This window comes from Diadema antillarum, unplaced genomic scaffold (genome assembly GCF_040938485.1).
Source record: "Diadema antillarum isolate AM-2024a unplaced genomic scaffold, OU_Dant_1.0 scf00000162, whole genome shotgun sequence".
Classification (NCBI taxonomy): domain Eukaryota; kingdom Metazoa; phylum Echinodermata; class Echinoidea; order Diadematoida; family Diadematidae; genus Diadema; species Diadema antillarum.
This window is the reverse complement of record NW_027271051.1, coordinates 578,268-595,013: the sequence shown is the minus strand read 5'-3', so window position 1 is coordinate 595,013 and position 16,746 is coordinate 578,268. Positions and strand designations below refer to the sequence as shown.

The 16,746-nt window shown below is 37.4% G+C and overlaps 1 protein-coding gene across 2 annotated transcripts in view; it reads right to left on the bottom strand.

Annotated features, from left to right (window-relative positions):
• Positions 1 to 232: 232 nt before the first annotated feature.
• LOC139722277 (tripartite motif-containing protein 2-like) overlaps positions 233 to 16,746 on the bottom strand; it is an 89,740-nt gene continuing 73,226 nt past the window's right edge. For both annotated transcript variants that reach the window (XM_071633585.1, XM_071633586.1), the window contains 3 exons: positions 13,315 to 15,405; positions 12,580 to 12,735; positions 233 to 5,937 (listed from right to left, as the gene is read on the bottom strand). In XM_071633585.1, coding sequence (XP_071489686.1) covers positions 12,583 to 12,735; positions 13,315 to 15,405 — 2,244 coding nt within the window. In that variant the 3' untranslated portion in view covers positions 233 to 5,937; positions 12,580 to 12,582. The remainder of the gene's footprint in view (positions 5,938 to 12,579; positions 12,736 to 13,314; positions 15,406 to 16,746) is intronic.

Here is a 16,746-nt window from a genome sequence, read left to right as displayed (position 1 = left end):
TCCGAGGGCTTTGGGGGCAACCATACTCATTTTCCTGAAAAGTTAGGAAGAAGTTACTTGCCCCCTCTTATTCACAAGGCCTGCCAATGCAGGATATTTTTTTCTACAGTTAGATTAATATAGGATGTTGACAATGAATGAGCAGAGGGGATTCTTTTTGTTTCATGGGGGGGGGGGGGTGTCACAAAAAGTGCCTTTAACACAATACTTTCCCCTGGTTTGTATACTTTCTTCAGAATAGATTGTCATGAATTATTCAAAACTTGAGAAGTTTAAAAGAGTGGTAGAGATTTCATATCTTCTTTTAGCTAGGATCATAAATGTGACAGGGTAAAATCAAATATACATCTACAGGACTGTTGTAAGCTGAGTTTTTCTTGTTCATCCTTAAAGGGATGGTACAGTATTGGTGGAGATGAGAACTGGGCTTTTAACTTTTTGTGAGATATCAAGAAGACACTTATGAAATAGTACAGAGCATACCATTTTAAGAGGAATTCAAAGTTTATTTGATGAAAATCAGGTTTGGAATGACTGAAACATCCAAAAAACAAAGTAAAACAAAGCAATCGTAATAAAAGGTGGGTCCCACACTTTATTAAAATTGCTCTGTTTTGGATATCTCAGCCATTTCAAAACCAATTTTCATCAAATAAACGTTGAATTCCTCATGGAAGTACATGCTCTTTCACATTTCATAAGAGGTTTCTCATTATCTCACCAAAAAATGTTAGAAACCTGAAATTAGGTCTCAACCAAAACTATACGATCCCTCTAAGGCAGGCAGACAGGAAAAGGAATGATGTATGACAAATTTGTAGATTCACATGTCTTTGGTACATCACAACATGAACACCCAAATTAAAATTCACTTGGCAACATATTGCATTATGAAATTTCAAATATGCATCATGAAATCCTGACACAACGTATTAATTCAACAACAATTACAATCTGGCATAAGAGCTGAACAAAATATAGGAAACAGACATCAAGATTTTGATTGATAAAACAAATCCCTCAGATCATTAATATAAACAATTTTTTGTTTGTTCTGAAAATAAGTCAAAAAATAAATCAACAAAAGTAATTTTTCTTCAACTCAAATGGATGGGATGGGAGACTTATCAAAATAGATATGCTGGTGTGTAATACTTTGTATCATTCTATATTTCACAGTGATCTTCTCATGGACAGCTTTAGATGTCATTAAGTCCATCATGATTTACAAAATAAAGAAGAAGTAGTTTTTACTACTCTGGGGGAACACAATCACTGTACATGACAATATGTACAATTAAAAACAAGACTAATCATATATTGCTGAAAAAATGTACACTTCCATTGCAGAAAACAGCAAATTTTGTCTTAGGTCCAATATGGTGGCAAGCCACATCAACGCTGCAACAAAGGTTGTGGCAAAATTGCTTTTTCTAAATACATCACACATATTCACACAAAATCACCAGAAATTGCATCTCCTTCCAACTTCTCTAGGCTTGTCTAACAGTTTCAAATGACTGGTCATGTTCAAATTATAAAATTAATAAAAGTATTGGTGGAAATCTATGCTGTATTTGATGAAGATACATCATACTGATATAAATTATGGATTACTCACAAAATGACACTGGGACAATTGACTGTGTTTTGAACAGCTAATTCACTCAAAAACGTTCACATGAAAAATTCCAAGCTTTTAAACTTGACTTAATGTTTGCAGAATTCCTTCTTCTTATTATTTTTAAACAAACTTTTCCAGATTCAAACATGGAGGCAATCAATCACTTACGTGACTGGTATGAGGGGGATTTTGGGCAGAGCTGGAGATTCAGAGAGTTTTATCAGATATAGAATGACGGCAAGATGACAGGTTGAGTATAGAAGAAAGCAAAAATTATAAACTGCACAACAGTCATATAATATGCGTTTGACAGGTTGGTTGAACCCAGAGGAGAAGGGTCCCATCTGACATAATCTTTGGCTAAAACATTGCGTAGAATGATGTCCTCGAGCAAAGACAATCTGTAGTAAGCTCTGACCCTGTTGAGGCAATGACTTTGACTGCATTCAAAGACAAAAATTCAATTCAAATAATCTATACACACTCACTACCACCCCAAATAATTGTCTCTGCCATTAAAATGTCATATGTCATATCAAATTACACAAAATGACATCATTAATGCAATTCCCACTTGTTACCTCTTTTCATTCTCTTTGACATGCTTTGACCTCAGAAAGCCTCTTGTACCTTTTTTGCAGATGGCATAAGCTCATCACATTGCAAATTATGTTTGCCTGAAATACTTTCTGATCTTTCGGGTAGATTAGTGAATAAACTCCATGTCTTTCAAGTAATGTGAATCATCTCAACTGAATAACACTTTGCTAACCATCCAGGCAGTTCGATTTACACAAAGTATGAGCATCTCACTTTGTGACACGAGAACCCAAGTATTTCCAGCTACTAAAAGAGCGCCCTCTAGTGTTGAAACATGCACACATTGGCTCGAGAACAATCATGCAGTATACCGAATGCCCTCAGTTAATGATAAATAATGTTTACAATGCGTGAATTCCTGTGATTTCTGTAGGATGTTGGAGATGCAGTGTATAAATACATGTAGGTCTATATTATACAATGACATAACAGGACACTTACAGCAATTTTTTTTCTCGGTGAAAACAAAGAAGTTGTATAAAATCAACATCAGAAAATACATAACGACTTCTTGCATAAAGAGGAACCTAGATAAAGTCGGAAGAACAAAACATCCTCACTTATCTCACTCAAGATGTGGTTTTTTTTCTTTTAACCCATGCTGATGGCTTCATGAGACATCTTAAGAAGATGTGTGAAGCAAACATGCCTTACTCCATACACTTTCACAACTGACTGCAGTCACCCCATCAATATATTAATACATGATGAAGCTTGCTCAGCTTCTGACTGTTTTATCCTTCAACCTGTAATCAAGAACCCACAACTATATTGCAAACGTATATGAGATACAGGCATTCAGTGATATCATTCTATCAATGCTATGGATAATTCTATGTACTGCACGCCATTCAGTTATTCAGAGTCTTACATTCTTGAAGGAGTTTCATCCCGACAGAGATATCTTTTTTTGCTCTTTTGGGCTGTGTGTTGTTGGTTTTCCTTTTCCTAGCAGGCAGGATGTTGCAAAATCATAATCATCTCAACCTAGATGACAACTCATCCAATATCACTGAACTGAGCTTTGCTGAGAATTATACTTTAAATGATGCAAACTCAAGTTGAACAGATAACAACTGAACTTTGTTAAAGTTTCAATATGGGGATTCTAATATGAAACAACTGAGCAGTGACTGGTTTGCAACACTTCAGAAACTCACTTCTCACTCTCGGCAGACATTGTTCATCATGTGGACTGACAGACTCAGGAAAATAGCACAAAATCATGCTGAAGATTATATTTGTAAAATGAAACACTGGGAAACTGCAGGACTAGTGAACTTATTTTTGGTTACAAGATATGTTACACTGGTAATTTGATCTGCAAAATTCAGTTTCATAACAATTTTGTCTTCTCTTGCTTCCATGAGATGACATAAAATTTTGTAGCCGATTCATCTCTCTCTCTCTCTGTTATATTGGGGCTCTGTTCACACATGACATGTTTAGCATTTAATATGGTACATCACGAAATATTGGTCAGAAAGAATACCAGTAAACTCAAATACCATGACTTCTACTGTTGAAATGCTTACAGAACAACCATGAGGTTTGACACATCACTACAGTAGTTGCAAAGGGCAAGATGCACATGACATGCATTTCTGTAGTTAGTAAACGAGAGCAGACCACATAATCCAGTTTTCGTTTTGTCTGATTTGTAATTGGACACTGAAGGACACTTTAAAGCTAGATTTCTCCTGTGTTTGGCAAAGTGTAACTCTGAAGTGTACTCTATGGAATGAACGGAACACAAATCAACCAAAACAAACACTAAAAAGCATAATTCACGGCAAGAATACCCACAACGAAGTGAGTACTCATAGAGATATCATGCCAGTTTGCACATTCACACTCATTTCTTCATTTGGTCCACAGAAAGTGACAATATAAATTTAACAGAAAAAGTATAATTTTTTGTTTTGATTAGCTACTGACTTGTGCTTATCTCCCCCCCCCCCCCAAAAAAAAATACTGTGCAAAGATTTGAGTTTTCTATTGCCAAAATGTGCATGAAGTTAATTCCAAATACATTGTGCCATTGTGTTTTGTTTTGTTTTTCACAGCACTTTTTAACTATTGCATATTTTCAGATCATTCCATGTCAGTTTAGTTCAGAGCAGTAGCTTAAGTCTTTGTGAGTCTGAACTACATTGATTTGTATTATGATTGGCTGATTAGGAAGGATCACACAGATAACTATTTCATTCAGAACATGCCAGTAATTCATTGCACAATTTGCAAGATCAATGTGATCAAGTTAACCTATATCTTTCCTCTTCTTTTTTCCTCTTTTTTACATATTTTTATGTTTTTCTCTTCTCATGGAATTTTGCACAAAGTAAAATCATTACGGAAATATTATGACAACCATGAACACTCAAAATTGGCATTCCAAAAAAAAAAAAAAGACCAGCTTCAATAATATATGAACAAGATTCTTGTCATAATTATGTTGAACTTACCATCAAATTTCCTGTGTAAAACATCACTTAACATTTTGTTTATAATCATGTATCTGCCACAAAAACCGTTTACACTGTATTTCGATGCAGGAAGTAGAAGCAGAACACAGAAGTTTTGATAGGTTTTCAATGAGTACTTGAACTTTCAAGACAGATACAGGTATTGGCAACAACATTCGAGTTCTCGCAAAATAAAAGAGAAGTTGAGCATATTACATACTTACTCTGTATTCATGTGATTTAAACAGAAATAGTAGGCCATACATTCTATTCATTGTTCTGGCTGAATATAATTGTTCAAATCATTTGCCTGGTACAATATTCAAAGTATTTGTTCATTTAATCTTCAAATAGTTTGAATTCTGTTACAGCCTGTAAGCTTCATCCAATACTCGTTTCCATGTAACTGCACTGAACTTCATTTCAAATCCTGTTTACCTGAATTGAGCTCCTGCATTTCATGGGGAAAGTGGGCTCACTAAAATCATAAGAAAAGACACCGTCTGGAGAGCATGCATGTGCACAAACTATTCCTAGCCTCAAATTCTTTGAAAAAGACTCACTCATGCTCTTGTGTCTGCTGCAACTGCATACGTGATGACAATGGCTGTGTACATGTGTTAGTCCCGGTTGACCTCTATGACATGTCAGGACCAGATGATTTCAGATTGATAAGCCTAGCCCTAAATGAATATTCATTATTTCTTGCATTTTGACTTGATAGGGCATGATGGTATCACAGAAGCAACATAATTTTCTGACAACGATCAATGAATATGCAACTATTCATATCCTATATGTTTAACTACATATTTCAAACTGCTACACAACATTACAGGTTTCAATAGATATCGATATTCAAGACATAATTTCAATAATTTCATGGATTACTTACATCTTGCATGGTCTTTGATTTATACATATCATTTAAGTTACCATGGTATATAATTTAGGATAAAATACATCTTGTACATAATCAATGTACTCATATCACCGTGTAAACTCTTACAGCACAAATACCATTACAGTGGGTAGGTTTTGGGTCAGTGTCCCAATCTGGAGCTTGCACGGTCCACAGTCCTGGTGTGACCTTTCACCCCATGACCTTCATTCCCTGACCTTTGACCTTTTGACCTAGCTTGACCCAGGGTTGGCTTGCAATGACTTGGGCTGGGTTGGTAGGATGCATGGCCACATAGGGTTGGGCCCATTTGTGCAAAGACGGAGGGTTCGGAGAGAGCTTTGTGCCTGTTTTGAGCGAGAAATAAACAAAAAAAAAGTATGATAAGATAAATTAATAAAGAGGGTGGCAAATGCACCATTCTCACAAGCAATTTGATCTTTCTCACTTTCTTTTACATGCTCAATTATGTGTTTAGAAAGATACAGTGCACATGCAGCTCTCATGTTAACATAAAATACAGGAGAGGTTGTCTGTCCGTTTGTGAGGGATTCACGCAAAGAAGTCCTGGGGTACCTACTGGAGTGTTTGCCAAGCCAAAATCGCATCAATAACTAGGAGACTCTAGTTTTTTAGTTTACTTCCATTTTCAAAACTATGTGGTTTAATAAAATTCACGATTGCTCATTGCTCAATGCCATTCCATGAGCAATTAAATTCTACATGCAACTGATTCAAAATCTATGACATCAGAGATTTCACAAATCCAGACAGAGTCGTATTATTTTAGATTTCAAAATTTCTTTCCACATGGCTACATATCGGCAGTTTCTGCATAGTTGTTGAGGCGGGGTGATTCTTATTACTTCTGATGCGACGATTAATGGATGCATAAAGTGATTCACTTTAGAATATACTATACTTCAATGAATGAATAAATGAATGGATGGATGATTCTTCTCATGTCTGGAATAATTGATGAAGTGCCTACGGAATGTGAATCACATCTTTAAATGTTGGCCGACACCATGACTGGGGAATACACATTAACGGGATCATATTGGAATGGCACAAGTGCATGGATGTAGTTTAATTAGGATAGGTGGTTAGTGAGCAGGGTTAGTACAGCCCCCTTGCACCAACAGGGTTGGGTTAAAAGGTCAAAGGTGAAAAGAAAATGAAAGTTTTCAAGTCATCTTTTCTGTGCAAGAAGACACAAATATTTGCAAAAGACAATTTTCCTTGGACACATTTGCAGTATTTTAGAATTACATATTTGATTCAAAGCCTCAATTTATTCCTCACACCCAGAGGCTTTGAGGCTTACATCAGAACAGCTTTATAGTTTTATGATAGTGTTTTTGGTCGTCTGTGTCCACAATGGGTGTAAATAAATATATGTGACTTCGAGCACAGAATGGATGACAACATTTTTGCAGGAGTGAAATGCGTGTCTATGTGGCACGTAATCACACCACACACCCCACTTTTCTGACCATGATGCATAGAATGAAAAGTGATGGTGAGCTCTGGGGACCGGCAAGCCCACTCTAAGCCAGGTGAAAATGTGAACGGTATTGCAATATGCATGGCGATGACTCGGGTTAGTCTACCTCACACATTATCTCAGACCCTGCTTTCAGCATGTTGACAATCTTCACAAAAAGAAGAAGTAACATGTGCAATCACGCTCTCTACATTGATAAATTGGGAGATGGAGATGTCTTGGATCATTAGATTAAAAAAAAATGAAGATGTACCATTCATAATGACATATACTTAATTCCAAAGAGTGAAACTGTCAGCTTAGAACCAAAAGGTGTTAACTCCACAGAGTGTGTGAAGTGCATCAATACACTGTTTGTCCTCCATTGGAGAATGTGTACGACAGGCAAACAAATATAATACTACTGCTACTCAGGGTTAGTGAAAGCTGTGGAAAGCAGGGTCTGTAGATTAGGAGACTACCAAATCTCCATCTGAACCAGAATCTCCAAATGAGCACTTCACCCCAATCTTTCTTCTTCTCAAGACAGATGCTTCAGCTAGAGAACCTACTTGGATATATATGCTGCACGGGACCCCCTCAACTTATTACATTTGCTGCGACAGAGATGGGAATACATCATCCAAATTGCCTAGCGACACGCAAAGGTCACTGCCATGTCTCATGGTAGTTTTCCATATAGCGCTCATTTTGCTTGAATTCCATATTGCAGCTGAGCTGGAGCCATTCAGCAATATCTCACCTTGAATACATGTATGACTTTAACTGCTTGACCTTCTCTGCCTATACTGGCTTGTCAAAGCTAAATAAAAAAGAGAAGCCTTTTTCTCTCACTAATAGTTTGCCAGCCCTATGTCATGGTGCCAATTTTTTTAATGAAACTGAGTCTGTATAAGGTCATCTTCTTGTTCTGCTCAGAACATGATATAGATTCTTCAGGGATAAAAAAAAGGAAATCTTCATTCAGCTTTAATACTGAAAATGAAAATGCAAAATCTTTTCAAGATGGCTAATTCAACAGAGATTGTAATATCTGCCTTTCTTTTCAAGAGTCATCAGCTCAACACAAATGTATCGGTATCAAGGCTTTTTGGCAGCAAATAAGTCCTCGAATTCAAATAATGGAAAGTAAACATCCCTTGTACAAAAAAAAAGAGAATAATAATGAATCAGCATCCAGACAAACCTGTTTGAAATATATAAATTTTCTCCTCTGTCTTCTTTGTTTTTGTTTTTGTTTTGTTTTGTTTTGGGGGTGGGGCATATTTGGCAATGAGGCTGTTATAATGATATATGGACCACTTTACAGGCTTAAAAGGTCTTTATAGCAGTTCTGAAATCTGAAAGCAACTGTCAGCCAAAAGATTCACAAAGAGATGAAATGCTCACAATGATTCGATCCACCAATGGAGATGACATCACCATGCATTTTACAGTCACACATTAATCATCACAGCTGTCCCTAGAGGGCTTCTTGACAAAATGATTGATAGATTCATGCATTATCCCCATGTTCACCAAATAACGATTAGATACATTATGACAATTTATGCCAATCAGAGTGATGTTCTTGGTGTGAATATTATGATAGTAATGCTGTATGCACTTTGATATTGTGAGTGGTTGATGAATGATTTGTATTACATGTAAGAACATGGTATATAGGTAAAGCAAGGATGATAACATTGAAATGTCCATGAATACCAGTCTCCATGAGTGCCTATGTCTGTTTCAATTTGATTATGATATAAGGATTTTTATCTACAAATATTGAATGAATGAATCCTGTGGTTATATATGCACGTAAATATATCTATCTGTATATAAACATATCTAAACAGAGAGACACAGCAATATACTACTATTAAATCATATCAACTTCATTTTGCAAAAGCGTAAATTAGAGAATACTACCATCATCACATTCATTTCAGGCAACATACGATGACACATACTCTGAAGAGTTGTAATCTTTCTATATGTACTGATACTCATCATCACACACAAATAAAATCAATATGATTGAAATAATTTCATAAAATGTTGTGGTTCACCTATTTCAGAACTAATGTACTGATACTGAACTATTTCGTGCGATAAAGCTATGAGACAATAACATTTGGCAGTTGTGACATCTTTGTAACATAAACATTAAGTACTGACACAAAATAGAGAATATTGCAATATATCATTTGTCATAATATGAAAGCTAACCAATGTGCAGTATATCTATAAATGCTTAATGTAAGAATATCTATATCATGATATTTTTTTTGATTCACAAAATAAATTTCATCTTCTGATGAATATAAAACATAATATATTTTAATTGCATGGCGCAAAAAAAATTGGTAACACAGGTTACCACTATCACAATGAATAACGAAAATATATAAAATCATAAGCACTTATGATATAAGTATAACAATGCCAATCCTGGTAAGTTTGTAGAAGAAATAAACAAAAAATAATATGGAGAAGTATATAGAAAACAGAAGTAAATTACATCATCCATTGAAGGTGGGTTCTTTGTCGGTGGATTTTTTTTTTGTCGGTGATCAGATCCAAACAGCATTCGTGTATATCATAACATCAACAAACAAAACTGCAAATGGGGGAAGGAATGATATTTAAATAAAATACTGAAAGAAAAAGGGAGAAGTTGGACAAGAACATTTTCAGCACCAAATAAAAAAGGTCATGGTGACCACACCAAGTGTGCCTAAGGGAATGAATCCAAAACAGAGCACCAAATGCAAAAAAAAAAAGAAAAAAGGGGAAAAATATGCAGTGCACTGAAAACATTTTAGAGTTCTAACACATATTTATACTAAAAAGAAAAAGTTTGCAATTTAAGCATGATTAAAAAGAAAAAAGGGGGGAAATATGCAGTGCACTGAAAACATTTTAGAGTTCTAACACATATTTATACTAAAAAGAAAAAGTTTGCAAGTTAAGCATGATTGTAGAATAAGAAATGAAAATAAAATAAGTCAAATAAGATAAAATCGAAGGACAAAAGGGCAGTGATAACACTGCCTTATCAAGGAGATGGATTTGGTATGGCATTACACTTCGGGAATGTATTGATATCTCATTTAATAGCCCATGGATGTACTTCATGGTAGATCTATGCATTCATATGTCTCAACCAAAATCTTTACTGAAGACGGTTTGTTTCCTGGTTTGCTAGACTATTCCATTTCTTTTGCCTTTCTGCATTCCAACATGTCTGAAATATGGTCATCCGAATAATCATGAACTTTCATACTTACAACTAATTTAAAATTGATTGTATATGTTTGTTGGATAGATGGGGAATATGTGATTACAATATCAGAATACGTATATTTGCATATTATGCATATGGTCAAGAAGTGCATACACAACATTATTCTTGTACATAGTAAGATATCAAATATGTATGCAAATGCTAATATGATACACATATTTTCTTAAGAAACAACACAATACACAATTACTATAGATGTCTGTAAATTGATGAAAAGCACATAACGTTAGGATATGCATGCATTGCAGACAGTCACAGGTCAATATCCGCAAAGATTAAAGAAACAACACTGACAACATCAAATTATATAGTTGCTAACTGCATATGTTTCCTTCAAATTTCATTCCCCTTTGCTTCACTGCATTTATCACCTTAAGTCAAATAGTTGCATAAAATGTGTCTCCATGTTTTATTCGCAAGTGATTTTTTTCTGCATTCTGCAGCAATGCTTTGACTGAATGCACATTTGCCTACACTTAGAAAGCAGCCTGTATTTTTTTCTAACAACAAAGAGCACGAGTTTAATTAGAATTTGATCATTATACAAAAGCTAGTATTAACACTAAATATAATTTTTTGACACTCGGAATTTCTCAAAATTGAATCTGTACTGTGACAGGACATTACCTATAAAAGTATATCTTTTAAAAGATTTTCAATTACACAAAAGCCATGGACTTGAATTTAAAAAAGAAAAATGATGTCAAAGTTACAGAAATATGATAGTTTTATTCAAAGTACACATCTCTCTAGAGTAAACTCCTTTTTGAACATTCTAAATGCTCGGTGCATTATCTCAGCTGAGAGAAAACTCTTTCATAATAGGTGCTCTTGTACATATATTATATATCTCTATATCTTACGCTATTACGTTTTTGCAAGCTAACTATATAGAAAGATCAATTGTGAATTTTTGCTAACACTGTCACATGACACAAACACACACAAGACATTGACATAAATCATCACGATGGTCTTCACACACTACACAGTTCACACTCCCCTACATCATGAGCCACTTCGAGGACCTAACCTGAGCTGTTTGACTTCAAGACACTGCTCTATAAAGTGGAGATGGTACACACTGTCATGATTCAGACAAACATATCCACAAACTTTTGTCCACATTTTGGGAACAATTTTTGGGCAGATTTCATCGCAGACTTAATTGCAAACTTCATTGATTCAGCATCAGGAGTCTATACTGAACTTTCATCTTGTTTGCAATTCGTCAATCATCTATTTCCAATCACAACTTCAAAATACCTCTAAAACTTATGTATCTAAAAAAAAATACATGAAACAACAAGAACCACAGCCTCAAGACAGGTGCATGAAAGGCCTCCGGTATTTAGGAGGACTACACCCGCAGTCAATGGATGCTATTCATGTGATGAAATTCTCTCATATGCATGAAACAACATGGCGCAATCACTGCAGCACAACACAGAAGTCATCAGAAAGCGTCTCACAGATGCCCACATGGAAAACGAACGACGGCATTTCTTTCTACACGTGTACGCATGATTCGATACATCAGTGATTTAATCACTGCACACCAACAACACTAATCAAGGTGACATGATGTGGAATACAGACGCAGACAGTATCAGAGTGTGTCTAGTGATATATGCAATATTATATGCAATGTAACAACAAAACACAGTGCAGACTGGTACAGCATAAATGAAGCATGCAAGCTATTGCGGTGCCCATGCATACATTCTATTGACATGCACTGTGCAGGAACATACAGCATGGCAAAATATAATGACGTGTACTACTACTCCCTAAATATATATTCATGTGTACATCTTGATCAACTGTATATGTTACAGTGTTTTCTACCACATAAGGCTACTTTCATTTTTGTTTTTACTGCACTTTGATTCTGAATACCCATACACAATACTCTACACACATAGCTCTCTTTACTAAGTACTTTTGAATAGCTGGTATTATCTACCGTAATTTGCAAGCTACAACACACCGAATACCATATGCCTTGACCCAAACACTACATATACAACCTCTCAACATGCCTACAGACTACAACCACAATTAGTACATATATTCCTCCTTAGTCCCACCTACAGCCTAATACTTCCAGCTGTGTCTCTCTGAACCTGGCGCTATATTAAACAACTCGTCAAGAAGCCCTCTGCAGGGAACATAGGGACACTCCTTTACCTCCTACTGTAAGTACTTGTAGACTTTCACACAATGGTTGCCGGAGTCGGCCACTGCAACGTGACCGTCGCTGGTGATGCAGATGTCTTGGGGTCCGTAAAGAGGGTCCCCCATCGTGTTGATGTATGACACAAAGGAGCCGCTAGCATCAAACACCTTGGGAGTAAATTGGATGGCAAATACAGACATTGTGTGAATAGGTCTGCTGCATGAGACTGGCCTTTCAAGTTATGTGTGTCATACTTAAAGGTGAATATACTGCTTCACTCAGTTCTTATCGTCTGGCGAAGGTTTGGTAAAAGATCGGGAATGATGATGCTCTCTTGTTACCTCTTCCTAACTGATCCACAGGCCAGTCTCAACAAATGTAGTAATAAGATTAGTATCCATCTACCTGTGTTTAAAGAACTATCAAGCTAATAAACTTTTCAAAGCTTGAAGATGATTACTTAACTCGTATGTTTTTCAACTAGGCAATCAAGGAAAATTATATGATGAATTTGAATAGTACAGGAAAAAAAATCCATCAAAATGTAACCAGATAAGATACAAAAATTGATAACTAAAACTTTTGCAGATAAGAAAGGGTTATTTTCAATAATGATGGTTATGTTGTCAATTGCTTATACTTATTAAGGTATGCGGGAGCACAAACTGAAATCATTTAATTGATTGTGATAATATTGATTTGTCAATTTAGAACATCTCCCTGGTATATTCCTAGAGCAAACTCACCTGTAATCTGCTATTGCCCCAGTCGGCAACAATGATGTTCCCAAGTGTATCCACAGCGACTCCTGTTGGAGCATTGAACTGACCATTTCCCTCTCCCCTGGAGCCAAACGAAGTGATGAGCTGACCGTCGATGTCGAAGACCTTGATGCAGTGGTTGTGGAAGTCTGACACGATGATGTGATTCTCCTTGTTGACGGCCACAAAGTGAGGACCACACAGCTGTTGGTCCTGGGCTCCCCTTGACCCAATCTTATTCAGGACTTTCCCTGATGGAGAGAAGATGAAGATGGTGCTTGCTCTATTGTCCACCACAATGATGTTGTTGTTGTTGTCTACGGCCACACCCTTTGGAGCAACCAGTTTGCCGGTGCCAATTTTGCTGATGAACTTTCCCTCTGGACTGAAGATGCTGATCCATTTGTTTTCGTAGTCAGCTACAATGTAGTTGCCGTGGTTACTGACCGCAATGCCTGTTGGTCGCTGGAGTTGTCCGTTGCTACGTCCTCGAATACCAAAGCGCTGCTTGATCTCCCCGGTGTTTAGGAAGACTTGAATGCACTGGTTGTTGCTGTCAGTAACCAAGATTCTTCCTGAGGGAGTAGCTGCAATACCCTGGGGATTAGTGAACTCACCCTTGTTGCGCCCATGTGTCCCAATGGTCAATATCAGGTCATCCTCAATGGGGTTATTGCTTCGATATGTTCTAAGGTTACCGCTGGCACTCTGAGGCCGGCGGGTGGCTTTTTGCCTCACACTAGTCCTGACTGGAATCTTTCCTGAAGGAGATTTGGGACTAACAGAACTATCATCCTTGCAACCTTTGAGCTTGAATGGACTTCCTTTTATGTGTTCGTCATACAGCTTAATGGTGAGACTATGGCTACCTTCTCTTTGCGTGGTAAAGACGACATCGTAGGTTCCATTCCGGTTATCCAAGACTGGTAGATCCTCCGTCTTTGAATCTGGTGTTTTAAGCTGGGCTGTGAGAGGAGCATTACCAGTCTTCACCAGCACTCCCCTGCAGTTCTTCGACGTGATCGTGACCGCCGTCTGTTCACCTATCACTGCCCTCTTCAGCCCCTCACCATTGGCGACGGTCTCGTGTGGGACGGCACTGTTTGACTGCACAAGCCCGATATTGGCAATGCTCTTCTGTATGGAATCAATGTCACACGACACACTTACATAGTCATTCTCCTCCGGCTTCAGTTGCATAGTGAGCTGGGATAATTCCTGTAACCTACTAAGCATCTGCTTTTTGACTAGGAGAACATGCGTTTCATTGTCACTGGCTAGCGCTTGCTCCGTGAAATCACAGTTGTTCTCTATACTGTTGAGGTTCTCCTGGAGCAGACACCTTTGTCTCTGCAGCACACTCTGTTTTGCACTATGTACGGCATCAAGCTCCTTTATCATGTCAGTCTTCCTGCCTCGGACCTCCTCCTCCAAGGCATTGAAGGAGTCACTGATCTGACATTCGGCACTGGCTTTTTTCTCCGACAATCGTTCTGATATTGAGGTCACTTTCGCTATTGCATCTTTGAGTTGCGGTATTTGGGTTTTGGCTTCCTCGAGGATACTCCGCAACGTTTCTTTGTGCTCCTCGATGACATTCGCTAGGAGGACGGTGCTGTGATCGCAGTGTTCTGTAACAGTGCACTCTTCGCATATGGCAGTCTCACAGTTGTCGCAGTAATACGTTAAGGGCTCCCCCTCATGACTTGCGCAGGAAAGCATTTGATCGCCAATGGGAGAGTCTCCGCCCCCATTGCTCTCAGGTCTTTCTAAGACCTCCATGAGATTGGTGATGAAGAAGTTAGACTGTAAACCTGCCACACCCTCGATGGGTACTATGGACTGCTGTCTACAGATGGGGCAGGTCAGGGTAAGGGACTCTGATGGCACGTAGTTTTCGAGACACTTCTGGCAGAATGTGTGCAGACATGGGAGTACTTTGGGCAGCTTGTAGCGCTCCAGACAGATGCCACATACCAAGAACTGCTTGTCTATCTGCTTGACGACGGGGCTCTGGGACGCCATGACGCCGACGCAGTTGTCAGAACCTCGCATGAAGTACCTCCTTTCAGTAATCTGGAAAATCAAAGTGGTGTCCAGTTAGATCTTTTAGATGGAAATATTAACTGTCATTGAGTCAGAAAAAGTCATTGTAAAACTGAATGATTTACAGAAAAATAATACCATACCTTCTTGTCAGATCCTCAAATCCTCACCTTAGCTCATAAAATGCACCAAGTGCAGGATTCATGTACAAGTATCAATCAACTTACCTTTACAGTCATCTTGCATTGCTATAACAAGATTTGAAACCTTATACTAACCCTAACTGACATTTCCATCATATCGATGTCATTTTCCATAAATTTGCCAAAATCACATAGGTTCCCTAACACTTTTTGGTTGCAGCTGGCCTTGGAATGTTATTTACAGAAATTCTCAGGCCAAAAAAATATGGCCAATTTCAGGCAACAGAGCTTTAAAATCAGTCTAAGGCCGTCGTACTCTATCAACTGCTGATCACAGAAAACAAAACAGACATATGTGTAGTTCTCCTTGCTCATGTCAAACACATGCCCACAAAGAATTTGAATAGAATTCTATGTTCATCAATAAGTTTTAACCTCAAAATGTGAGGACATTTTTTTCTTTTGTATTTTTGGGGGGTATTTTAGCTGCAATAAGAGTGTTTATAGGCTTAATCTCTTTTCCAAACAGGTGGTAGGACTCTGTATGTTTCTTCTGTTAGAATACCATGATATGGAGCCACCAAGACTAATAAAATGTGCTCACATACTATATTTGCCTAGTCCAAGCTATTTAAATATGCATTGGGGTACAACACACTTGGGTTACCAACACTAAAGCTATAAACATACCCACAGAACATGATTGTCTGATAATTCACTCTAACAGAACAGGTTGTGAGGGATGAGCCCATGAATATTAAACAAAATTTTTTCCATTTGTTTTCTGCACTGTGAGGGGTGGAGGAATGTCACCAGTAATAAAGCAATAAACCAACTTCAAGGAGTACCGTTATCTTTGGTCATGCCTGCATATCTCTATTAGAGGAGTTCCTTACAAATTCGATACTTTCTTCACTGTCAGAGGTTCTTCATTGGTATCAAGTCTATCACATTGGCCAGAATTCAAATCACAACCTCATCAAACAATGAGAATGAGAACAAAACTGTCATTCTAATGCACATTTAATTTCTTCAACACATTTTGTTCACTCAAGGAGGCAGATATATTGCTTTCTGAAGTGGAAATCATCCACAGATTCTTGAAACACGAAACCTGCTTCCTATTTGGACTGGCAATATTTTCTAAGCTCACAGGACCCTAAAATATAAAGCATTTAAAAAGCGACAAATAATGCCCTGAGCATAAGACATATTTGTTCAAATTTTG